At 45.5% G+C, this 27,517-nt stretch overlaps 1 protein-coding gene across 8 annotated transcripts in view; it reads left to right on the top strand.

Annotated features, from left to right (window-relative positions):
* The window catches only part of KANSL1L (KAT8 regulatory NSL complex subunit 1 like), a 3,925,143-nt gene that overhangs the window by 947,049 nt on the left and 2,950,577 nt on the right, over positions 1 to 27,517 (top strand). For all 8 annotated transcript variants that reach the window (XM_078680571.1, XM_078680572.1, XM_078680570.1 and 5 more), the window contains one exon: positions 27,112 to 27,309. In XM_078680571.1, the coding sequence (XP_078536697.1) occupies positions 27,112 to 27,309 (198 nt within the window). The remainder of the gene's footprint in view (positions 1 to 27,111; positions 27,310 to 27,517) is intronic.

The following is a 27,517-nucleotide window of genomic DNA, read 5'->3' as shown; positions in this document are numbered from 1 at the left end:
AACGGACCACTGTAGCCATCCGAACGGGAACCCTCGTGGAAGAGAACGTCGGGCCACTTTTGCGATATGCCGGGATCGATGAAGTGGGGCGCCTCCCTCTGGAATCTTCACACGAAGCTTCTCGAACTCTTCAGGCTTTTGGACCGGTACCGAATGACGTCGCCCCACGTTGGGCGCCAATTGGAGTTCTGGACTTTTTGGTTCCGTCCAGAGGTGTCAGGGGTAACACCCGAAGACCCCGGAGTTCTACCTGCCTCGGTGCACAAACAAACAGAAACACGGGCTTCTCGATGGTGGCGTCAAAGACCAAAGGTTTATTACTGCAGGGACACAGAAGTCACAGAAACTACACATGGGCAGTATCTAGGAGCCTGTTCAATTTGTACAAAGAGGGTTGCTCCTTATATACTGAATATTGGGCTTCAGGCAAATTCTTTACAGGTTAGCACATTCAAAAACCTTTGTATCTTAAACAATAAATATTTGGCGTTGCACAGGAATCGTCAACAATATCTGATGTCAAAACATTACGAACGAGGGGTTCCCACTATTCCATCATAATCCCATGTCAATTTCTCATTCAAGACCCGGACCGCCTCATCGTAAATTTCGTTACCTCCCCCTAATAAAGGCCCAGAAGGAAAGGAGCAGAGCCAGGTGCAGAAGATAGAACAGTAGGATAAGAGATGTTTGTGGGTCGTAAATGGGCAAGGCTACCAGCTTCGGCCGCCTAATCATGATCAGGCCAACGGACACGAGAACCAGTATAGCAGGACTGGCCTCAGGCTGGGGAGGCAGCTCTTGCTGAGTCATGCTGCCACAGCGTTGCTTGCCTAAGGTGCACGTGTCACTAGCAAGGTGAATTGCCTGCTAAAGCCTATGTGTCCTTAATTGAAAGAGGTCATTGCGTGTCCATTGACTATGTGAGGGCAAAGAATACAAAATGTCTGCCGTAATCTAAGATGGATGCCATGGGTAGAACAGAAATGTGTTTGTAACAGGAGTGCTCTTGCTCGTAGCATAGCGAAAACACCAGGATATACTAGATGGATCATTTGCGGTTCACTGATACCAAAATTATGTATTTGCGACAATGTTAAAAACACGGGTTCAAATCGTCACGGAACCTCACAACTCGAGACCAAGACAGGGTCCTTCGTTCTTTCCTAAGTGGGATTCTTGACTTTACACCCTACATGCATGCCAGGTACATTTAGGTACACTTAGATAGGGTTAGCATTTTAGAAGTAAGCATGAGTACTGTCATGTATCTATAGGCCTCGATATATTCACTGTTTTCGCACCATGGTAGAATTCTACCCTTTATTTACTCTGTTGGTGCTTGCAATCCTATATATCTGTTTCTGTCTAATGGCTGTTGCAGCACACATATTTTATACTAGAATGACGCTGGTTCAATAAATGCTCCTTGAAAATGTCCCCATCGTTTATTCTGTTTATTTCTCTGAGACCAATTGAGTACGAGTGACTGAGCGAACAGTAGTACACTGTTTCCACGATCCCTGAAGGATCAAGGGTTGTCATGTTTGATAGTTGCCAGAGGGTCTTCGCTCCTTGGTAAGGTTGGAGGGCTTATGGTGGCACTGTGAGCTAGCTGGTCTAAATGCTAAAATATCCTTTGTGGGGTGTCTGGAATCAGTTTGGACACCAATCCCATAGTTTGTTGTCTAAACATGCAAATCCAATATAGATTTATGGGAACTACACAACAGCAGGTGGTGGGTTTGCTGCGTTCCTGGCATGGAATATTATTGGCATCTCTAAGGTTGTGGATGTGGTTAAGGGCAGGATGTTTACATCGTTTCAAGACTTGCATGATGAATTCCAACTGCATCGCACCAACTTTTTTCTTTATTACCAACGCTTGCATGCTCTTTTATCCATGGTACATGAGCTGGGTGACATCCTCAAATTCTTACCATTGGAGGCAAAGATCTTTCTTCGCACACCTCAAGAAACATTCGATGTCTGAGCTTTACAAAATGGTATTACTTAATGTGCCTGACCCCATCGTGGGGGTTCGAACGGCTTGGGAGGCAGACCTGGGCCAGTTAGATGATGATGACTGGCGGGAAGCGGTGGAGGCCCCTAGGGAGGCAGTCATAGCCTCCCAGTTTCAGCTGATTCAACTATGGTTACCGCCAGTGGTGGCTACTTATCTAATGTGGAAGCATGAAAAGATAATAACTCAATGTTATTATCATTTTATTGTTTCCAGCTGCTTTGCGGGCGGGCGGGCGGGCGGTACTGCTCTGCTCTCAGAGCAGGGCAGGGGAGGAGTGGTTTGCCCACTCCAAGTGTGGATGAATGCTTGGCTGGCCCTCTGGGGCCTGCGAAACAGTCATGCACGCTTTGCATTTTCTCCACGCAGGCTGCTCTATTGCCTGCATGGAGAACAAGCCCAGGCCCCAGTCCCCATCTAAGTGCCGAACTACAGTGCTCAGACCAATCACAGCACAGCATTCCAGTGTTGTGATTAGTCAGGAGAGCCTGTGTGTGCTTTCTGGTTCCTGACCCTGTTCCTGGCCTGAGTCCGAAAGAGGAGAGATGGAGCAGAGATGCGGGACACAGCGATAAGGTGAGTGTTGTGTTTTTAAAAAAAACATTTTATTCCCTTTCCTCCTCCTCCTCCCTGCCCGCCCCACACCCTTCCACCCCCATGCGTGCCAGCCGCCACTGGTTACGTCATAGGGTGTATTACACCAGAGCCAGGCTTCACAGGAGGGTTCTCATTTCATTGAGTGCCTGCTTGAGATGTGGTGATCTGGTGGATCACTTGCTTCATACGTTCCGGCATTGCCTGTGCCTAACCCATTTTTGGGGGACTGTGCTAAGGAATCTTGAGGGGGCGCTAGGATGGACGATCACCCGCGACCCTAGGCTTATACATGTACATATTACTGATGACCTGGGAGGCACACGTTATCAAAAGGCACTTTTGTGTCTGGGCTTAATTGTAGCCAAGAGAGACATTGCCAGGGCCTGGAAGGAAGTGGCGGCTCCAACAGTAGAGGCGTGGGCAAAGGGCATGGATTATTTTATGTGCCTGGAGCGCCCAATCTGTCTGTCACGGGTCTGTCCCCAGAAACACTCTTAAGATATGGGGGGGCCTGGGCAGAATATAGGGGGATCAATCTGGAACCGCATGTGGGGGTCCCTTGGGTGCCGGGTGAGCTGTGCTTCCATCATCAGGGGAATGATGGGTCTGGGCACTGTATCTTTGAAATTTGTGCTTGATTGATCCCTGGGTGGGGATGATTACATTTGTTGTAAATCTTTGTTTGGTACTATATTGTAGTGTTGGACATGGATGTCATGCTGAGTGTTATGTTCTTTTTTATTCTAAAACGTATTAAAAAGTTTGAAAAAGAAAATAGATTAGCATTAATTTGAAGCAGTTACAATTCATAGCTATAAATACTTAAGTATTTAAATGAATACCTGAGTATTAATACACTTCCCCTCCCAATACCCTTTATCCCTTACATTCTGTCCCTAAAACGTATTATAAAATGAATATTTATCAAATACTGTTAACATATACTTACTCATATACTTACCCATATACTTACATATTCGTGGTAATGACACTAGTGATAAAACACATAAGTACTCATTACACTAGTAGTAACAGAATGCATGTTAATGACACTAGTTGTACAACCCATCCGTACTAACAGCACAAGTAGTAAAAAATATGTAGTAATGACACTAACACATAAGTGGTAATAACACTAGTGGTAAAAAAAATGCATAATAATGACATATGCGTGCTAAATATCTAACTCCAAAAATAATTGTAAAGTAATGCGTGTTAATGGCATAGGGCCTCATCACAAGTTTGGCGGTCTGTGAACCGCTGTACTGGCGGTGGTGGTCCAAACACAGCGAGCTTGACAGTCCAACCGCTAATTTACAAGTTGGGTGGATTGCGTTTCCGAAGACCGTGGCTGAACCGCTTACACCGCCGCAGTCGGCGAAAGGCAGCTGCCTTAGGGTGATACTCAGGAGCTCCACCGCTCTCCGTATTACAAGTTAGCTTTCCCACAAGCCAACCGCGGCAGTCCGACCGCCAGCTCCTAGTTTCAAGTCGGCGGCATCAAAGGATTTGGGGTGCATACTCACCCCTCTCTACTGTTCTTCCAGGCATAGTTTAGCGTGGATCCCTTTCCCTAGGTACCCCCTTCACAGCAGCATCTTCACCCTGAAGAATATGACTCTGATCTACAGGTGAGTCGTTTTTTAAACATATACCCATTGCCTGGACTGCCCACATACGGGTCCGACTGCGTCAATGGGTAGGTGGGATTTTTCCACATATAACATCCATATGTGTGCATCCAACATATATGCTGTCAAAATGCTCACACAGGCATCGATATATATGGAAAAGTAATCACCTCTGCCGCATTATCTCCGCAACCACACCACCAGCCCCGTGGTCAACTCGTAATACGGCGGTCTAAAGACCACCAGCTCTGTGGGCTACTGGCTAATATTAAAGGAAACAAAGGTCCTAAGGATACATTGATTAATTGTACAATACAGTTATAGACTCGAATCAGTACTATACTCTCAATTCCTATACCGCGCCGGGTAAGGAATATTTATTCAGAACAATAGAAAGGTAGAACGCCTTAGAAAGGCCTTTTATAAGCATTAAATAGGGCACAATCCTGTACCTATCCAAGAGTATGAAAACATATAGTTAGAAACAAAGTAGAAAAAGCAGGGGAAAGAATTAGCAGGCAAAAACGTTGGAGCCAATTGTCACTTGCAACTAGTTATATAATACAGCAAGTTTTGACAAACAGTCACTGCAATCTCATAAACACAATGGATATATTGCAGAACTATTTTAACCGTTGACGTTTCGATCCCCTGGCTCCTAATAAACCGGGATCATCATCAGGACTATATGATCAGTTGCCTGTTTTTGTAATTATGGACGCCTGTCAGTGTCCACGGTTGGCGTGGATCAGGTGCTAGGAAGGAATCAGAGTTCTGGGGGCTTCGTTCGGAAATGCGTAAGCCGGGCCGTCGAAACCCTTGGTTCAGTGTGCTCGCTTAATTGGGGATCAAAAAAGCCATGTGTCCAGATGGGAGGCCTCCAGAGTGGTGCGGTTCCTGATTTAGGAGTATGGTGCTCCTATGAGCTTAGGGATGCCAATGTCGGGCGGCTTCCTGACGAGTGAACTTTAGTTGGTTAAGGCGATGAAGACTCGGTGGTCAACCTTCCGAATCGAGGAGGTGGGAAGACGCGATGGTCTTTCTCCAGTACAGCGCGGCGGTCCGCGGGTGCTGCTGGTGGCTGCGGTTTTCAGACGGTCAGATCACCAAACTGGTAATGAGGTCCATAGTAGTTGTTAAAACCTGCGTGGTAAAGACTAAAAGCGTGATTAAGACTACATTGTAAAGGTACATAGTGGTTTAGACTGCATTGTAAATGCTGTTTCCCTCTAGGGAGTCACAGATCTCTGGGGACATCCCACCTTATTATTCCAATGCTGTCGCATTCAGGCCAGTGCTTCATGCAACCAGACATTTTCATGTCACAGAGCATGGCACGATAGGTGAGGAAATGAATGACCTCCACCACATTATTTCAGAAGCCTGTGACAAGACACTAAGGGGCTGATTACAATGGTAGTGGTTGGACTGCCGGAAGGCCGCCGGTGGTGGGCGGACTGCTGACAGGCCGTCGGTATGGGTCCGACAGCCCTTCAGTCCGACTGCGATATTCTGATACTGGTGGTCGGACTCTAAGCTGTCGGACGCAAGACGTCCGACTCCACCAGGATCATAGATCCTGACAGAGTGGCAGTCGGAGCAGCTTCCATGAATGGAGGCAGAGCAGAGGCAGGCACCGCTGTCTGGATTACAATTAGGGCTCCCGTTTTTATGGAATCTATTTTTTTGACATTTCCATCTGTATTTATCCATATTTCTTTTTTGCTAATTTTATCTACATTTATCTATATTTATTTTGGTCTTTGTGAAAAAATGAAGCTGGAATTAGTATATTTCCACATTTATTTAACAGATAAATATGCACTCATGCTTGAATGCCAGGTCATTGCGCTGGGGCAGTTTTGCTCTGAGGAGAAGGCTTTGAACACAGGGGTACCGCAGGGCTCGAGTTTGAGCCCCACACTTTTTAATCTGTATATGGTCCCCCTGATCAAACTGATCTCTTCTTTTGGCATCAGCACGATTGGGTATGCCGATGATACACAGCTGGTACTTGTCCTTGACAAGGACTCGACCAATGCTGAACAGACTTTGCAAGAATGCCTATCTGCGACATTGACTTAGATGACCAACAATCATCTAAAGTGTAACTCCGCTAAAATGGAAATTTTGCCATTTGGACCAAACAACTATTTTTCTCCTCAGTCATGGTGGCCAAAGGAGGCAGAGGCCCCGCCAAACACTATAAATGCAGCACAAAATTTGGGCATCAAATTTGACGATACCCTGTCCTTCAAACAGCAAGCCAGGGAAGTGGCCGGTGCATGCTTCAACATCATTAAGGGCCTTAGAAAATTCTTTGATCTGCTCCCTCTGAGTGCCAGACGAACGGTTGCAGTTGCATTGATAACATCCAGACTGGACTACTGTAATAGCCTATATGCAGGATCCGAAAAATCGGTCCTGCATAGACTTCAGATGGTCCAGCATGCAGCCCCCAGACTGGTACTCAGATGGCCGAGAAAATCCTCGGCCTCTGCTGCATTGGATGCCCTGCATTGGCTCCCGATTCATAAGTGCATCCTGTTTAAGGTCCTAACTATTACTTATAGGGCTTTTCATCATCAGGGTCCGCTGTATCTGCGCAAACACTTCACGCGATACCATCCATCTCGGGAACTCAGGTCATCCACAGCCAACCTGCTCATTGTCCCCAAATTCAAGCTGGCGACAAAGGGAGGTAAATCCCTAGCAGTGATTGGCGCAAAAGCCTGGAACAAGCTACCCCACCAGCTTCGCGAGGTTACTACTGAGCAAAGTTTCAGAAAATTGCTAAAAACGTGGATCTATACACTGTCAGACACAGGATGCAAAGCACTGATATGATTTTTATCGACAACTAAGGACAGTCCAGCTGGACTCATCTGCTGGCAGGCGGGTAGTCAAAGCGCCAAGATGCTCCCAGGAGTGGTAGTGCGCTATATAAATATGTTCTCACATCACACATCACATCACAATGCCTGCCAGCTTTCAGCCAGCTTTCAGTGCTGTGGACACCCACTGAAGTTAAATCAATGCACTTATGTGAAAACAGTATCAGCCGTGTGTATATCTACTGTTGTTAAAGCCTCCTTACTAAAATCCCCCCTTTTTAACTTCCTTTCCTATCAACCCACACAGCTACTGGCGTGGCAGTCATGGCAGACAGAATTTGGAATTACTCAAAAAACAACCCAATTTCCATTTTTATCCACATTTAAAAATAAATACAGACACAAAAATATATGTTTTCTGTCTGTATGTATCTGTAAATATCAGAAAAAATTAATAACAGGGAGCCCTAATTACATTATCCCTTTCGGACAGCCTTTTCATGGCAGGAATCCCGCCATGAAAAGGTTGTCGGAAAGGGATATGGGGAGCCCCAAAAAGTGCCCCAATTCGTTCTGGACCACTGGAAAGTAGCCCTTGGGGCACATGCAGTGCCCCCACTCACCTCTGTGCACCACGGTGCATGTGCTGCAGTCGTTTCCTGTGGCCGCAACGTGCTGTGTTTCCGACTGCCAGCCCAACAGTCACATCGCAATACTGTGGTTGGACAGTCCGCATGCTTGTTGGCGGTATCCTGACCACCGCAATAACTGCCAGCGGTTCAACCGACCGATATCATAATGATGCCAAAAGACAAAAAGAGATGGAGAAGGAGGGACTGATCAAGATAGGAAGGCAAACGTTGTACAGTAAGGCAGGAGAGTGCGATGAAGGTTGCAGAGGTATCAGAGAGAGGAAAGGGGAAGCTAGGAGGGGAAAGGGTGAGACTTGGGAGAGGAGATAGAGCAAGGGAAATGAAATGCTGAGCTGGAATGAGGATGAGACATGGGGTAGGGAAGAAACAGGCAACTGACATATGTGGGACAAGTGAGGAGAGCGAGACACATGGTAACCAAAACTGTGACAACTGAAAAGAGACAAACTGCGGAAGAGGAAAAGAGTCAGGGAAGAGCCAGAGAGTAGAGCAACAAAGATGAGAATAGCACTGATCTCCTTAGGCACGAATCGGTTTATATTTGGACACATTATCATGTATACTTTTACATAATGGACATAGTCACCTTTAGCGAATATGTCTGGCAAACATTTTCCAATAATACTACATCTATTGGATTGCAAAATAAAAGACATGTCCTAGTATGCATTCTATTATACAATTTTGGGTATAATCCTAATCCTTATATGAGTGAATAACTTTATTTTCATTGCTTTTTATGTTTTGTTTTAGAGGAGCACTGTGTGTCATCAATCAGCCTGTACTGTAAGTAAATTTACAGCTCTGCTGCATTCATTGCAGTCACTGTTTGCCAGTCTACATCATGGTTATACATTTTTTCAACAGTACGATCAGTTTACATGGGCAGTAAGTTAGTGCCCTTCCATTTCTGGTCCTTTTCAGCAGTTGAAATATCTTAGAGTTTCTCTTTGCTCAAATGAGTGTTTCCAATGTTTATATTTTCCCTCATCTTCATTACTTTATTTTACTTGCGAGAAAGTGTCACTCAGTCATCGAAATGTCACTCATAATTACTCTGAAAGTATGAAAATGTCACACATAGCAATCTGAAACCGTGGCAGCTATGCTGTGGGGGAGATCTCCATACAATTAAGTGTACTACTCTGTAGTAAATGTGGAAAAAACCATGGTCAGTGGTGGGAAAATGGGGAAAGATTACTCAAACATTGGTGAGGTTAATGGAAACTTAATAGGCTTATGGGAGGGACATGCTGATACGAAATATACCCAAGAATAAGACCATTGCAATTCACAAATTAGATATCTAATGTTGCAACAGCCCTGGAAGTATCTAAATATGCTTAAATGTACTCTCACCCAACCTTGCACCTTAAGTCAAGCGCTACAAATGACAAAATACTGGCACTGCAGCACACTTCCTTAAGATAAAAAAACTGTGGAGGCAGGGAATTAAAATAATGTGATATATCAAGGACCCCCTGGTAAGGATAAAGTTCCTGGGTCAGGGAAATTAGTTCAATGCGAAGGTATCAACCCAGGCCAAATTACAAGACAAACACTGGCTATTTAAAGACAAAAATTATGCAAAAAATGATGAACTATAACACAGAAAAATATACTGTTGTAAAAAGTTTTTTTTTAATTATATTGATAAAAATAGATTAAACACATACATCATGTATACAAGATAAATTGAAACAATAAAAAGATTTTTGTTAATGATAAAAATGAAACATTTGTTTTAAAAAAGGCTCGAGGGAGTACTATATGTTATTAGCGTGGCTGTAGTCTGTCAACGCGTTTCGACACGTCGTAGTGTCTTCCTCAGGACAATATTTTTTGCAGCCAAATTTTCATTATATATAGGATGAACTCAAAATCACTTAGATAGCTGTAATTTCTGCAATATCAGGTTAAAAAACAGTCGATATTCATCAAGCCTGGAGTGGCTTCTTATATGCCATTCAGTCTTCACAATAACCACGAAGAATGAGGCACCTCAAAAGACTCTTTGTTTCGGTATGTGAAATCTTTTTTTGAAGATTTCACTGCTCACTTCTCATTCTTCGTTTCAGAGATATATAACCACTTTTTTCTTTTAAAACCAAAGTTCGCCACGAATGATGTGCAGGGGACACTCTTTATAAGCTTTAAGATGTGAAGACATTAAGATGCGAAGACGTTCCCAAAGCAAGGGTTTTGAGAAATCTCTAAGGATTCTCCTGCTCTAGTACTTCTGGCGTCTGCTGGCTGGTTCGAAACCTGCCAGCCATACGCCAAAAGATAGACTCAGCTAATCTGCTGTAGTCTCACACTAAAAAATCAACAATAGAAAATCATCATTTGTATATCTATAGCGTAATTCCAAAAGGTGTAAGGGGTAACATCCAGACTTATCATGACGTCCTGAGCATTTCCTCCAGTATCAGCATTTTACACGACCTCAAAGCTAAAACATCATTCGTGGCGAACTGTGGTTTTAAAAGAAAAAAGTGGTTATATATCTCTGAAACGAAGAATGAGAAGTGAGCAGTGAAATCTTCAAAAAAAGATTTCACATACCGAAACAAAGAGTCTTTTGAGGTGCCTCATTCTTCGTGGTTATTGTGAAGACTGAATGGCATATAAGAAGCCACTCCAGGCTTGATGAATATCGACTGTTTTTTAACCTGATATTGCAGAAATTACAGCTATCTAAGTGATTTTGAGTTCATCCTATATATAATGAAAATTTGGCTGCAAAAAATATTGTCCTGAGGAAGACACTACGACGTGTCGAAACGCGTTGACAGACAACAGCCATGCTAATAACATATAGAACTCCCTCGAGCCTTTTTTAAAACAAATGTTTCATTTTTATCATTAACAAAAATCTTTTTATTGTATCAATTTATCTTGTATACATGATGTATGTGTTTAATCTACTTTTATCAATATAATTAAAAAAAATTTTTTTACAACAGTATATTTTTCTGTTATAGTTCATAATTTTTTGCATAATTTTTGTCTTTAAATAGCCAGTGTTTGTCTTGTAATTTGGCCTGGGTTGATACCTTCGCATTGAGGGAATTAAAATAATACATGCACTAATGTTAAATTAATCAGGTTAATTTGTTATTTACACCATATACGGATATATTTAATAATTATGTATGGGTGATCATTTTTTACATATACTAAGAATAATTTTTTTTTAATTACATTTTCCCATTTGTTTTTAAACTTAAAAAGTGTTTATAAAATTTAAATACAGAACATTAAATCAAGTTTCCTAAAAAAAAAAATCTATTGAGGGTGTATTTTTTTGTTTTGTTCTTGTTTACAATTAATATGTATAAATAAAATTATATTTTTTATTATTTTATTTAATACACATTTAAATAGATGAGTTAATATGCTAACAAAAGGAGATAATGGACGGAGAGCTGAAACTTTTCAGATACTCACCCCAGCCACAGATCTAGGTTGGATCCATCATCATTCTTTAGCTCACTTTGCCACCTCAGTTCAGACCCAGCTATATGCAAATCAGTTTTGACCCTGTGTCTCACGGGAACAGTACAGCCCAAACTACCAAGCCAGGTCTTTCCTGTGTTTGCTGAGCTAATATGCTGTAACATTTTATTTTATTAGTTCCAGGTTGCTATTAATTTTTTAATTACTGTATATTTATATTATGTATTAAAATATGTTTATTAAATAAACTTTTTTTAATTTCCTTATACTTTCCCATAGGGTGATCACCTGCAGTTACTGGTACTTTGCATTTGTAACTTATGTTGTAGGAGGCCCTTCGCTATCATTCAAGGGGGTGGAGACATGTATATCTACACCTAGGTGTAAATATCTATTCTAGCCGCCGTAGCAGGGCTAATCCGGCCATTAAATGGGTATGTAGACTGCGTGGCACTTTTTTTGGGCGACGGCCATTTCACTGCAGCTCCTAATTAAACAGAGCTGCAGTTGGCGAAATGCCCAAGGGTAAGATGGGGAGGGGAAAGGGGCACACGAGGGGCAAGGGGAGGCCTTTAATGGCCAGTATAGCCAACTACCACTGACTATAAGGCTATTATAACATTCTGCCCTATGAGAGTAGAATGTTGTGATTGGAAAAAAAGCCTCCGAGGAGGCGCATGGATTTACAACCCCTTGCGCCTCCGAGGCTTCAGAGCCTTTCACAACTTTTGCTTTGTGTGCCTGGCTGTTACCAGCTCACGCACACACAGAAAGAGCTGTGAAAGTGAGCAACATTTAGCCATTTTCTCCTTGGACTCTCTCCAAACTGTCATCATTTAGCAGAGCCAGGGGAGATGGGAGCTGAGCAGAATAACCACCTCCCTCCATCCGAGGCGCCATTGACACTGTGAACAACAGGAGTCGGGGTAGGGGGATGCCAAACAGGAGGTTAGGGCAGTAGAAAGAAAATGGAGGCACACTAAAGCACCCTCTGATAGGCAACAGTACATAAAGATGCATAGAGAATATATGAATGAAATCGCGATTGCCAAAAAAATCCATCTTGAGGCCAGAATAACTCAGGCAGCGAACTCGCATAAAGAGCTATATAGAATTGTGAAAGAGTTCACTAATCCCACTGCCTGTCAGCCATCCCCTATTCAATCTCAAGACTGGGCGAACGCGGTTTCTACATATTTTCATGATAAAATAGCTGCAATACATAAAAAGTTTCCTCAACCAATCCCTCTAAAGCAGCAGGCTCTCACTGCTAATGGGGTATTTACCAATATGAATCCTCCCAGCTTAGTTTTAAGCGATTTCACCCCCTTCTCTGAAGCTGAAGTTGAATCTACCCTTAGACACGTTAAATCTGGTTCTCCGGGCGATCCCGCCTCGGCGCAGATCCTGGCAAAAATAGCACCCACCCTAATCACCAGCCTCACAGAAACTCTCAATTTGTCACTATCTCGTGCCCTGGTCCCCACGCACTGGAAGGAGGCCATCATTAGACCTATCCTCAAAAAACCTTCAGACGATCCTAAACTCCTTGTAAATTATCGGCCCATTTCTCTCCTTCCTTTGTTTGGTAAAGTTTTAGAATCCCTGATTAATAAGCAGCTAGTCTCTTTTTTAGAGGAGAATAAACTTTTGGACCCTTCCCAATCCGGCTTCAGGGCTCATCATAGCACTGAGACCGCTCCTCTGGAAATCGTAGATAATGTCAGAATGGCGCTGGATAAAGGACAATCTGCCATACTGGTCCTGCTCGATCTGTCCGCTGCCTTCAACACCATCTCTTACCAAATTCTCCTTGCGAGGCTGGTGGAGATTGTTGTCGAGGGCCTAGCACTACTCTGGATAAGAAGCTACCTGTCTAACAGGCGTTCGAAAGTGCAGGTCGGAAAGTATTCCTCCGGCTACCAGGACAACGACAAAGGGGTCCCCCAAGGCTCAATACTAAGCCCAACAATTTTTAACCTATATGTTTCTCCCTTGGCGAAAGTTATCAAATCTCATGGCTTCGACACAGTATCATACGCGGATGATACTCAGCTGTTGATTACTATTGGCCCTGACCCCACTGAAACTAAATCAAGATTTCAAAATTGCATGCTTGAGATAGACAATTCGATGACCAACAACTTTTAAAACTGAATGCCAGCAAAACGGAAATTCTCCTCTTTGGCGCAGCAGACAAATTCTGGACCAACGATTGGTGGCCCACCACCTTTGGACCCGGTCCACTCCCCAGGTCCACGGTCAGGAACCTTGGGGTGATAATCGATAACAGACTGTCCATGTCAGAACATATCAGTAAAACATCGCAGACTTGCTTTGGCTTGATGCGCAGTCTGAGGAAAATCTTCAAGTGGCTTCCTCTCTCTTCACACATGCCCCTAGTCCAAGGCCTCATAATAAGTCGTATTGACTACGGGAATGCCCTCCTCACCTCAATTAATGAAAATCTTCTGTCTAAGCTGCAGGTGCTGCAGAACACCGCAGTCAGAATGGTATTAGACCTTCCCCCTCGTACCCCATCTGCTCCCTCTCTCAAGACCCTGCATTGGCTCCCCATCAAGAAACGGATCCAATTTAAAGTGTGCTGCCTAGTCCATAAGACAAGTCATGGACAAGGACCAGCTTACTTAGAATGTAAACTTAAACCCTACCTACCTACGAGAGCTCTCAGGACAGCTGGCATGCAGCTCCTAAAGGTCCCTAAAGTACGTACGGTCAGAAACGGTGACAGGTCTTTTAGTAAATCAGCTCCCCACCTTTGGAATTCTTTGCCCCTATCAATCAGGGTCCAACCCAATTACCTCAGATTCTGAAAAAATTTGAAGACCTGGCTGTTTTAGCCTTTGTCTCACTTCTCTGCCCTTTATTTCTGTCTGGTGTTGGTGTCATTGCAAGCGCTCTGAAACCTACGGGTGATTTATGTGCTATACAAAAGCAATTTACATTACAGTCGCTGTGTGCTCTGCTGCACAGTTGCTGCCTAAACCTGATATTCTGGAACGGCTGAGGATTAGAGCATTGTAATATCGAGAGCTGGACACCTATGCAATTTTCTTTAGGCTGCTGCTGCTCCATTGTCAACATTCCAATTTTTTAATTGAAACTGGAACTTAGGAATGCTGGGAGCTCCATCTAAGACAATATAGTTACTTAGGGCTTATAATGGCTGGTGTAATCCTTCTGCTCCAACATTCCAATGTTTGTCTTTCTGTTCTCCCTTTTTAATTCAGAACATTCTACCCTCAGTGAGTGGAATGTTCTAAGAGCTTTATAATATCCCTTCTGCCTAAGGGTATGCCGGTTGGTGAAAGTCCTCTTTCAGGTTCAGGGCAATTAAGAACCGGTATGGTAAATGTGATTTTCACTGGAGTTGATTACAAACCTTGAATTAACATATTGAAAAGCAGAGTTCTTTTTTCTATGTTCTAACTGATGTGACATGGTCCGAAACTATGCATAACACTGATGCAGCATGTTAAACCTCATTCCGGCATGCAGAAATTGGAATATAACATATTTACAGCACCCAGTGAAAAGCCCCACTCCAGGGTCTCTGTATTTAATAGGAGCTGTGAGATCAACGGGCCCAAAAAGTGCATCAAGGCTGGCAGGGATCCAGCATCTTAATGTGGCGGATGGTACCTGCTAGGCACGCCACCATTTTGTGGAGGCGGGTTGGTCCGATAGGCAATCGTCACAATTGCTTCTGTCGGACCCATGGCTGTCGTGCTTTCCGCCCGCCAGCAGACCGCCCGCCATCACAATCTGATTAGTGGAAAATGGGCACATGATGGCCTGCCGGTGGCGGGTTCACCGCCATCGTAATCAGCCCCTAAGGGACAACATTTGAACCAGGGCTTTATGCAGGCTGGTCTGAGATGGCAGGAGGAGCAAAATAGTGTGTATCCTTGAAGTTGGCGTCATTTCCATTCTCTCTCCTTTGTACAAAAAAGTTCGTTTTTGATTCAGTATCTGAAATAGCCGTATGCAGATAGGCCATTTACATTGTCACATAAGTGGGCAGCAAAAAATTAAAGCTAGTACAACTAACTCAAAATAATGGTAACTCAATGATATAGCTGAATGTCGGTGTTAGACCTGGCACCATTGGCATGGGTCTCCCTTCCATTTTTGCTGTTGCCGCATGCTAGATGCTTTTGGGCACTGTGCCACTGCTGTCCAGTGCCACAGTCCAAGTGCCCCCCTTATTGTAAATTGATATATTAATCAGTGATTCCATTTTTGGCCATTTGGTTTACTTGTCAGACCCTAGTCTAGTGAACTGAGTGTGCCCAGGGCTTGTAAATCCAAATGCTGCTGGTGGGCCTGCAGCACTGGTTATGCCACCCACAGAAGCAGCCTTGTAAAATGTGTCTAAGGTCTGCCATTGCAGAGCCTGCTTGCAGTCTGGTACGGTCATGCTGACTGGGCAAGTGCACCCACTCACCAGTCCCTAAACTTTCACTTTTCTTCATATCAGAAACCCTTATGGTAGGCCCAAGGGCAGGGTGCATTGTAAGTATAAGGTAGGACAAGCCCTGATGTGTGTAGCATGTCCAAATAGTGAATTACAGCCATTTTTGTTTTTCACTATTGCAAGGCTACCTGTTCTCCAAAGGCCAGAATGAGCTGTTATAATTATTACAGTTTATAATCCTAACTGACTCAGACCACATGGTAGGAATTTGATTTTAGTATGCCTGAACTCAGAATGATAAAATACATCTCTTAGTAAAGTTGGTTTTAACATTCTGTGTTTGAAAATACCACTTTTAGAAATGAAGTATTTTCTTGTCTAAACTTTCAAGCCTGCCTCTGCTGGGCTGTGTATTCCTTTGTCTGGTTTTGTGAGTGACAGGGCTGGGGGTTCCAAGAGACAGGATGAGTCAGTCCAGTAGTGAATAGAGAGATCTGCATCTAGATGGGAGGGAGGAGTTGCACCCGAACCTTGAATAGGGCTGTGCCTGCCTTCCACAATGCTGGCTCCACCTCCTGGTAAGTGGCTGATGTCTCTGCCCTGCACACTGAAAGAAGAGAAGGAAGCCTGTCCAAAGTGCTCCAGGGCTGTACTTACCTGCCACAATGCTGGCTCCACCTCCTGTGGGGCGTATGATGTTTCTGCCCTGCACTTTGAACTGGTTTGGACTGGGCAAAGGCCCCTCTCCCCTCAGAGAACAAAGGATTTTGGGGGTATAAATATTGGGACCCAGAGCCCATGAAATTAGATCACTTTTGGACTAGAAGAAGAAACCCTTACTGAGGAGAGGAACGTGAAGAAACTGAGGAGAGACTATTCCCAAGCTGAAGTGCTGCTTGGGGGATTGGCCTGCAGTGGTTGCCTTACTGCCAAAGGAAGGAGAAAGGAACTTTGTTTACTTTGCTTTCAACTTGTGAAGGATCTCCAATGGCTTGGAAAGAACTTTCCTCCTGCTGAAGTCTCAGGGACAACTGTCTTCAACCTCCAGCTCCCCAGTGTTCTTTTGGAAGTGCCTGCTGCTGTTTTGGGCCTTCTAAGGGACTGCGTGTCGCAAGGAGCTGGAAAAGCGACTCAACGAGAACAAAACGTGTCCCCGTCGCTGCTGCTGCTGTCGCACTTCTGAACAAGGGTGTCGCCGCTGGAGTTGTCGCACTGCAGCGCATAGAGAAAAGCGTGCCGCAACGAAGAGGAAGCGTGTCGCTGTCGCTGCTGCCTGCCGTCGCACTTCTGAATAAGGGTGTCACCGCTGGAATTGTCACACTGCACCGCATCGAGAGAAGAGTCTTGCAACGAGGTAGAAGCGTGTCGCTGTGCCTGCTGTCGCACTTCTGAACACGGGTGTCGTCGCTGGAACTGTCGCATTGCACCGCATCAAGAAAAGCGTATTGCATCCCCGAGAAGCACGCCGCCGTCGGAGCTGCCTCCGTCGCATTTCTGAACAAGGATGTCGCCGCTGTAGTTGTCGCATCGTGCGGAAGCTTCACGCAATCGTGGGAGAAGAGTGTTGCAGCTGAAGCTGTTGCCGTCGCACTTCTGAACAAGGGTGTTGCCGCAGCAGTCCACGCATCGAACCGAAAACTTCTCCCATCCCCGGAAAAGCGTGCCGCATCGGGAAGATCGTCACGTCTTTATTTCTTTGCACCTGAACTTTGCCGCATTTCCCTCGCTGCGACATTGCTTGTCGTGGAAGCGCAACGCATCGTAAGGTACATTGACGCAAAGTGTCACATCTTAAGAACTGAACTAAACTAAGCTAAATCTACCATCTTAAAGTAACAGTATTGTGTATTTTTGTCGTTTATGGTCTTATGGTAAATCTATATAAAGTATACCTATTTTTTATATAAAACCTTGTGTGGTGTCCATCTGTAGTGTTGTCACTGGGTTACTGTATGTGTTCACAAATGCTTTACACACTGCCTCTGAGATAAGCCTGTCTGCTCCTGCCAAGCTACCAAGGGGGTGAGCAGGGGTTATTTTAGGAGTGTAATCCCCTTATCCTGACTAGAGGCAAGGGTCCTTATTTGTCACAAGTACCTACCTGTGCCAACTAGAGACCCCAAAATCTAACATTGGTGGTCAGCGGTGAGGATTCTGGACTTGCATTTGTGACTTATGTACAGTGATTGGTGAACACTACTTAGTGAGTGCAGACCATAATGCAACAACATACTTGTTGGTAGAAAGATGCCTGATTCAGTTGTAGTAGAGAGCAGAATTCATAGCCTCTATTGTTCTTGAATGGGAAGAAGAGAAATTGGAATGCTGCAAAGTATCACAGCTTAAGTACTTCTGCAAAAAGTTCAAAGTTTCCACCTCAGGGTTCAAAGTGAAGGATGAATTCTACAAGGGGCTGATTGCCTGGGTAGAAGCTAGGAAAACCGCTGAAATTGAGGAAGGAGATGACAATGCAGATGTACAACAGGAAGAGCCATTGGGCTCAGGAGGAAGGAAAGTACCTTCCCCCACATGTAGCAGTGCTTCTAACAAGAGTCTGTCTCCAGAGGAGTTGGAGGACAGTGAGAGATCTAGGAGGCATGAAATGGAGATAACCAAGTTCAAGGTGAATAGGCAACTGGAAATAGAACATAGGAGATTAGATATAGAGGAAAATAATACAGTTTGAGCATGAAAAAGTGTTGTGGGAGTTGGAGTTTAAAACCAAAAGTTTAGAGGTTACTCCCTCTGGTGGCAGCTTACCGTCAGTGCCTGTGGAAGCTAGAGTGTACATTCCCCAAGATGTGGTGAAAGAGTTTTACAAAAATTATGATATTGGTCAGTGGTTCAGAGCCTCTGAGGTAGCCATGTCTTCCCACTGGGTCCCTGAGAGAGATTGGGGAGAGGGGTTGTTGGAAAGGTTCCTTAGTGAGGGCCGGACACACTGTTAGACTTGCCTTCTGAAGTCCACAATTCATACAGCCACATGAAAGATGCATTAATGTCTAGATATGGTTTGACCCCTGACCTCTATAGACAGAGGTTCAGGAAATGCAAGAAGTTAGAAAACAGTACCTTGGTAATATGTCACTTTCTTTTTCAGAGCATTGGATGGTTGGGTGAAGGACAGCAAGGTTAATGATTTTCAAGGTCTCTTTGATTTGATTGCATGGGAGCACTTGTCTGAAAATGTATTTTCCAGAGCTGCGCCAGCATCTGATAGCTAGCAAGCTGACTAACCCTAGGAAGCTTGCTGAGGAGGCGGACCGCGGGGTGAGCACCCTGGTCCACAAGCGTCACATGGGAGACTCAGCCAATGGTGGGCAGGGTCCCCAGCAGAAGAGTGGGGTTGACAAGGGTAAACAAAAGGAGTTCTGCAAGGGGCCCCAAAGTAGTCGCCAAGGGAACCAAGTTAAAGGTTCTCAGCCTACACCCTGAGAGAAAGCAAGGGGTCCCAACAGGTAGTCCTGTTCCACAGGGACCCCTAAAATGTTACAAGTGTGGCGACCTGGGTTATAAGTCGAATGACACCAGGTGCCGCCTCTTTGGAAAACCTGCACCTATTGGTGCTCCGCCGCGGCAGATGGCTAGTGTAGTCTTGGGGGAGGAGATTGATGTCCAAGGTGGGTGGGGTCCTGCACAGATGACCCTTGTCTTTTTAGGAGACTATGAGATGGTCTCAGAAGCTCAGCTGCCCAGGAACACTAAGAAATATGGGCCGTGGGTGACCATCAATAGCCAAAAGGTGGAGGCTCTTAGAGATACAGGAGCCAGTGTGACAGCTGTCAGGTGTCACCTAGTGTCTCAAGAGCAGATTATCTCTCATGCATTTTGCCGAGTTGTTGCCGCCGACAACACAGAGAACAGGCAACAGGCATGGCCCGCCATGCCTGTTGACTGTTTGTTGGGGAACGATTTAGAGAGCTCACGTTGGGAGAAGGTGGAGAAGAGTACTCACTTGAAGATGGTGGGACTGCCTGACTGGGCGTGCGTGATCATCCGGTCAATGGCAGCCAGTAGGGGTGCTCAAGAGGACCTAGAGGCTGAGGCCCAGGAACCTGCCTTAGAGATAAGTGGCAGGGGGTGTGGGAAACCGGCCCCAGAAGTTCCTACGGCCCAGGAGGAGGTAGACCCTGAGGGGGATGCCCTGGAGCCTACCGGGGAGCAAGTAGTTGAACTAGGGGACCTGCCTGAGCTGACCCATTAGCAGCAAGAAGGAGGCCCCTCCAGGGAAGAATTCTGCAGAGAGAATGCCCTTCTTTTGAGGGGTTGCGGCAAATTGCTGCAAGCCAGGCAGCAGGTGATCAGTCCTGATCACATTTGATTTACTGTGAGAATGGTCTCCTGTATAGTGAGCCTGAGGTTGCCGAACCTGGTTCAGCCTGTGTGCTGGTGGAACCCCAGAAGTTTAAAGCCTTCCTACTGGGGCTGGCTCATGATGTGCCGTTAGCAGGACATTTGGGGCAGAGCAAGACCTTTGAGAGGCTTGTCACCCACTTTCATTGGCCCCAAATGCGCAAGAGTTCAGACACTCATTGCAGGACCTGTCAGACTTGCCAGGCAAGTGGAAAGAGTGGGAGGAAGCACAAGGCTCCTCTCCAGCCATTCCCTGTGGTTAGTACCCCCTTTGAGGTGGTGGGGATTGACATTGTGGGGCCACTGGACCCCAAGACAGCCATGGGAATCAGGTTCATCCTGGTCTTGAAGGACCATCTCTCCCAGTACCCGGAAGCCCTACCTCTGAGGACAGTGACGGCCCCCGTGGTGGGATGAGCACTGATGGGAATTTTCTCCTGAGTGGGATTTTCTCGCGAGGTAGGATCTGACCGGGAGACCAACTTAATTTCCAAGTATATGAAGTCCCTGTGGCAGGAGTGTGGTGTAACTTACAAGTTCACCACTCCTTATCACCCCCAAGGAAATGGGTTGGTTGAAAGGTTTAACCGAACCCTGAAAGGCATGATAATGGGTCTTGAGGAACCCATGAGGCGTAAGTGGGACGTCCTCTTACCATGCCTACCCTTTGCATACCGTGAGGTGCCACAGAAATCTCTAGGGTTCAGTCCCTTTGAGCTTTTCTATGGACATCAAGTCAGAGGATCTCTGAGTCTGGTCATGGAAGGCTGGGAGCAATCTCCCAGGAAACCTCCCCAGGATGTATATAGCTTCATGCTGGCCTTCAGGAACCAGACTAGGCGTTTCAGGCAACTCGCTGAGGCGAATCTGGAAGCCAGCCGAGAGGAGATGAAGCGATGGTATGACCAGAATGCCACTCTGGTAGAGCTTCAACCTGGCCAGAAAGTATGGGTCATGGCCCCCGTGGAGCCCTGCGCGCTCCAGGATAAGTGGACCGGACCATTTGACGTTGTGTAGCGCAAGAGTCCAGTTACCTACTTGGTGGAGTTGCGGTCTCCTAGGAACTCTTTGAGGGTCCTACATGTCAACCGCCTTAAGCCCCACTTAGAGAGGTCTGAAGTGGGCATGCTCTTAGAAACATATGCTGGAATGGAGGAGGAGACTGAGCCTCTTCCTGACCTCCTGTCTGCAACAGAGCAAGATGGGTCAATGGATGGTGTTAACCTCTCTTCCACCCGGACCCATGAGCAACAGAATGACTGCCGCCAGTTGCTGGGACAGTTTTCTGATCTGTTCTCCCTGGTTCCTGGTGTCACAGATTGGTGCGTCCATCATGTGGACACATGAGACAGCTTACCTGTGAAGCATAAAACTTACAGGGTAACTGACAGGGTGAGGGCTTGCATCAAAGAGGAGGTCTGAAAGATGCTGTGTTATGCTCTTTGGGATGAAGAATGCCCCTGCCACCTTTCAGAGGTTGGTCAACCAGGTGTTGGTTGGGCTGGATGAGTTTAGTGCCTCCTACCTGGATGACATTGCAGTGTTTAGTGCCAGTTGGGAGGAACATCTGCGCCACCTCTGGGAAGTTTTGTTGGCGCTGCGGAAGGCAGGCCTTGCGATCAAGGCGAGTAAGTACCAGATTGAGCAGGGTTCCGTGGTGTACTTAAGACAGCAAGTTGGAAGCGGCCAGGTGGCGCCCCTCCACCCCAAGGTTGAAACCATCCTGGCTTGGGAGCCACCCAAAACCCAGACAGAGGTGAGAGCCTTTTTAGGACTCACAGGGTATTACAGGAGGTTTGTCAAGGGGTATGACAACATTGTTGCACCCTTGACAGAGCTGACTTCCAGGAAGTAGCCCAAGAAGGTGATCTGGACTGACACATGGCAAAAAGCTTTTGAGGCCCTGAAAGCTGCCATGTGCACGGCGCCCGTGCTCCTGGCACCCAACTTCTCAAGAGAGTTTATCGTTCAAACAGACGCTTTAGCATAGTGTGGGGGCTATTCTGTCACAGATGAATGAGGAGGGCCTAGATCAACCTGTAGCCTTCATTAGTAGGAAGTTACTTACACGGGAACAGAGGTGGAGTGCTATTGAGCAAGAGGCATTGGCTGTGGTCTGGACACTGAAGAAGCTGAGACCATACCTGTTTGGGACTCACTTCCGGGTTCAGACAGACCACAGGCCCCTCAGATTGCTGATGCAGATGTGGGGTGAGAATCCACAGCTGTTGAGGTGGTCCATTTCCCTACAGGGTATGGACTTTATGGTGGAACACCGCCCTGGTACAGAACACGCCACGCTGATGATCTGTCCAGATTTTTCCGCCTTAGTGATGAGAACTCCCAGGAGTTAGGGTAGTTCTCCCCACATTTCAACTGGAGGGGACACATGTTAGACCTGGCACCATTGGCGTGGGTCTTCCTTCCATTTTTGCTGTTACCTCATGTGCTTTTGCTGGTGTTAGATGCTTTTGGGCACTGTGCCACTGCTGTCCAGTGCCGCAGTGGAAGTGCTTCCTATTGTAAATTGATATATTAATCAGTGGTTCCATGTTTGGCCATTTGGTTTACATGTCAGACCCTAGTCTAGTGCACTGAGTGTGCCCAGGGCGTGTAAATTCAAATGCTGCTGGTGGGCCTGCAGCACTGGTTGTGCCACCCACAGAAGCAGCCTTGTAAAATGTGTCTAAGGTCTGCCATTGCAGAGCCTGCGTGCAGTCTGGTACTGTCATGCTGACTGGGCAAGTACACCCACTCGCCAGTCCCTAAATCTTCCCTTTTCTTCTTATCAGACACCTCTATGGTTAGCCCATGAGCAGGGTGCATTGTAAGTATGAGGTAGGGCAAGCCATGATGTGTGTGGCATTTCCTATTAGTGAATTACAGCCATTTTCGTTTTCCACTATTGCAAGGCTACCTGTTCTCCATAGGCCAGAATGGGCTGTTAGAATTCAGTTAAATATCTTTATTCGGTTTATGAGCAAACCATAAAAGCAAGAAAAAACAGTATATATAAACAGTTGTAAGTACCTAATCCATTCAACTCAATCAAGACTCATAAATATATATAAAATCGATCAATAAAACCAGTAAAAACAATTCCATTTTTGACACAATGTTAAAAAAGGAATGTACATTATATAATGTTTAAATTAATTTCATCAAGATTCTTACAGCTGCTGATAAAAAGTTAGCAATGTTAAAAGTTTCCCAGACATCAGTCAACATTTGCAAATGGAGAAGGGCTGGTCTCACTTGCACAAAGCCCTTGTTTATTAGAATTGGGAGAATAAAACGTTTCCTAATGACAATAAGGTGTTCACAGAAAAAGAGGAAATGTATGGTGTCTTGTTGCGAGAAATTATCGCAAGTACAAGGGCCAAGGTCGTCTGCCCTCTTCCAACCTTTCTGTTCACAAAAAAGAAAATGGAATTGATTAAGTCTGAATCTAGTCAATAAGAAACGATGATTGTTGTTTGTGACATAGCCTAGATACGGTTCCATGGATAGTGTCGTTTTACATAGCTGGTAGGCCCTTACTGTCACCTTTACCAGCTCTCTCTCTTCCCTATCCATTGTGGCTATGCGCAGGTACATTTCCTTAGACCATTTTATATCTCCCTTCACTAGGGTTTCTGGGGAGTAATATAGTTCTGGTCGACCCAGCTTACCTGCGAGCTTCTGGATGTATTTGAGCCAGGGTATACTCAGCCCACGGTCGAGTGACATACAGTCTTTCATGATGGTGTGGTTAAGCAGTAAGTCAGGATTTAACCAGGTAGCTATCCATTTCAATAGAGGTGCCACAGCAATAGCATCTTCAACAAAGCCGATTCCAAGCTCCTGATGGACAATGTAATTAGCTGTTGTCTTAGGGACAGATAAAAGGTTCTTTAAAAACCTTTCTTCAACCGTCTGTATGTTTTTAGTATTTTTTATGCCCCACAACTCGGCCCCATACATAGCTAGTGAAATACACTTGGCTCTGTATATTTGGATAAGGGCCTTCATTGGCCTAGCTCCTAACTTTCTGGCGAAACCCAGTACAGCCAGGGTAGCCCTTATCAATACAATTTTTTTCGCTGTGATTTGGGTTACCCAGGATCCTTGGTCGTCAACTAGTACACTCAAATAAGGGAATGACGACACCCTGGTTAATATGTGTCCCTCGCAATAAAATGTTTTAACCTTTAGGGATTTCTGTCCAATAGCCATTATGTGCGATTTTGAAAAATTTACACTCAAATCTAATGATTTCATAAAGACAGAGAAAGAGTCTAACATAAACTGAAGTCCCACTGCCGTCCTTGCTAGGAGGGCGGCATCGTCCGCATATAAGAGTGCGGGAATCAGGCGTTTCCCTGCACGACGAATATCTTTACAGGAGGCAATTAGGGCCGTATCTAGGTTATTGATATATAATGTAAAGAGCAGGGGCGCCAAGATACACCCCTGCCGAACTCCATTAGATATGGGTATGCCTTCCGTACAATTACCCTGTTGGTCATATCTCACCGTTGCAGATAAATCCCTGTGCAGGTCGGCTAGGAAATAGACAATGTTTTTGTCTACTCCACAGGTTAGGAGCATGGACCACAGCTTCGACCTATTTACTCGGTTGAAGGCCGAGGACAGGTCCATAAAGGCTACTAATAGTGGTCCTTTCTTTGCCACCGTATATTTACCTATTAGTAGTTGCAAATTTAGACATTGAGCTGGCTGTTAGAATTATTACAGTTTATAATCCTAAATGACTCAGAGAACATGGTAGAAATTCGAGTTTAGTATGCCTGAACTCAGAATGATAAAATACATCTTTTTGTAAAGTTGGTTTTAACATTCTGAGTTTGAAAATACCACTTTTAGAAAGGAGGTATTTTCTTGTCTAACCTTTAAAGCCTGCCTCTGCTAGGTTGTGTATTCCTTTGTCTGGTTTTGTGAGTGACAGGGGTGGGGGATTCCAAGAGACAGGATGAGTCAGCCCTTGGTAAATAGAGAGATCTGCATCTAGATGGGAGGGAGGAGTTGCACCTGAACCTTGAATAGGGTTGTGCCTGCCTTCCACAATGCTGGTTCCACCTCCTGATGAGCGGCTGATGTCTCTGCCCTGCAAACTGAAAGAAGAGAAGGAAGCCTGTCAACAAAGTTCGCCAGGGCTTTACTTGCCTGCCACAATTCTGGCTCCACCTCCTGTGGGGCGTCTGATGTGTCTGCCCTGCACTGTGAAAGGAAAGGAGAAGTCTGGTAAACAGAGTGCTTCAGAACTGGTTTGGACTGTGCAATGGCCCCTCTCCCCTCAGAGAACAAAGGATTTTGGGATATAAATATTGGGACCCTGATCCCATGAAATTAGATCATGTTTGGACTACAAGAAGAAACTTTTACTGAGGAGAGGAACCTGAAGAAACTGAGGAGAGACTATTCCCATGCTGAAGTGCTGCTTGGGGGATTGGCCTGCAGTGGTTGCCTTACTGCCAAAGGAAGGAGAAAGGAACTTTGTGTACTTTGCTTTCAACTTGTGAAGGATCTCCAAGGGCTTGATAAAGAGCTTGCCTCCTGCTGAAGTCTCAGGGACAATAGACTTCAACCCCCAGCTCCCCAGAGTTCTTTTGGAAGTGCCTGCAGCTGTTTTGGGCCTTCTAAGGGACTGCGTGTCGCAAGGAGCTGGAAGCGCGACTCAACGAGAATTAAGCGTGTCGCCGTCACTGCTGCTGCCGTCACACTTCTGAACAAGGGTGTCGCCGCTGGAGTTGTCACACTGTGCCGCAACGAAGAGGAAGCGCGCCGCCGTCGCTGCTGCCTGCCGTCGCGCTTCTGAACAAGGGTGTCGCCGCTGGAGTTGTCGCACTGCACCGCATCGAGAGAAGAGTCTCGCAGCGAGGTAGAAGCGTTTTCCCGTCGCTATGCCTGCCGTCGTACTTCTGAACAAGGGTGTCGCCGCTGGAACTTAAGCATTGCACCGCATCGAGGAAAGCGCCTCGCCTCCCTGAGAAGCGCTCCGCCGTCCGAGCTGCTGCCGTCGTATTTCTGAACAATGATGTTGCCTCTGTAGTTGTCGCATCGTGCGGAGGCTTCACGCAATCGTGGGAGAAGAGTGTCAAAGCTGAATATGTTGCTGTCACACTTCTGAACAAGGGTGTTGCCGCTGCAGTCCACGCATCGAACCGAGAACTTCTCGCATCCCTGGAGAAGCGTGCCGCATCGGGAAGATCTTCCCTTCTTTATTTCTTTGCACTTGAACTTTGCCGCATTTCCCTCGCTGCAACATTGCTTGTCGTGGAAGCGCAACGCATCGTAAGGTACATTGACGCAAAGTGTCACATCTTATGAACTGAACTAAACTAAACTAAATCTACCATCTTAAAGTAACAGTATTGTGTATTTTTGTTGTTTATGGTCTTGTGTTAAATCTATATATACTTATTTTTTATATAAAACCTTGTGTGGTGTCCATCTGTAGTGTTGTCATTGGATTACTGTATGTGGTCACAAATGCTTTACACACTGCCTCTGAGATACGCCTGTCTGCTGGTGCCAAGCTACCAAGGGGATGAGCAGGGGTTATTTTAGGAGTGTAATCCCCTTATCCTGATTAGAGGCAAGGGTTACTATTTGTCACAAGTACCTACCTGTGCCAACTAGAGATCCCCAAATCTAACAGTCTGTATGCGAAACAAATCCTTGCCGATCTGGGAATCTTTTTGTCAATTACATTTATTGCATCACAGCCCTGTGTATTTGTATGCTAATGCCAGGCTTCTTCCTGTTGATGACCTTTCCCACTGGCACTTTTTGCTGCACGTCATGTCTCGTACAGGGAGCATATGATGGTTTATTGGAACTACCCACTGCAACAGTTTGGGTTTTGGCCTTTACCTAGATATAATACAGCAGTTTTATGATGGATTTCATGTCACAATGCACCACGTAGAAAGTAAAAAATACTTGGTCGGTGATGCCTCTTTGTTTGACCTTGAAAGTGAACCTTTCCACTTTCGCATAATTCCTCCTAGACTAAGGGGTTTTTCTCGTTCAACTGGTAGAGACCTAGCAGTTTTGTTCCATCGTAACTTGGCCCTTATTTTGATTTGTAACAGGCTGCTTTTAATTTCTTGTTTCTTAGAGAACGGTGATCTTAGAAGAATTTCCTATGGCAAAAGACTTGCTGAAGCAGTCGACGCCTCGGTCGGATCCAGCGACCACATTGAACACAGCTGGGACATTTCGGCCATCCCGAGAGGCAGCAGATTGTTCGCCATCAAACGATTTTGAAATGTCTCCAAGCAGCCCTACTCTCTTGTTGCGGAACATAGAAAAGCAGGTAAATCTTAATTCGGACCATTGTCCGATGAAACCAATCCTTCTAGTCGCCGACTTGAGGGCGTACGTTGTAATGAAGTGTTTACAAGCAATACTAACTTCTTCACTTTGCTGTCTCAAATCTGTTCACGCAGGCAAGAGGGTATAGACTGAATGCGAATTCAATCTTTGATGTCTTTCATGATACTGCCACTAATAGTGCCAGCTGT

The sequence above is a fragment of the Lissotriton helveticus genome, chromosome 3_1 (assembly GCF_964261635.1).
Source record: "Lissotriton helveticus chromosome 3_1, aLisHel1.1, whole genome shotgun sequence".
NCBI classification, from domain to species: Eukaryota; Metazoa; Chordata; class Amphibia; order Caudata; family Salamandridae; genus Lissotriton; species Lissotriton helveticus.
This window is presented reverse-complemented; position numbering and strand designations above follow the sequence as displayed.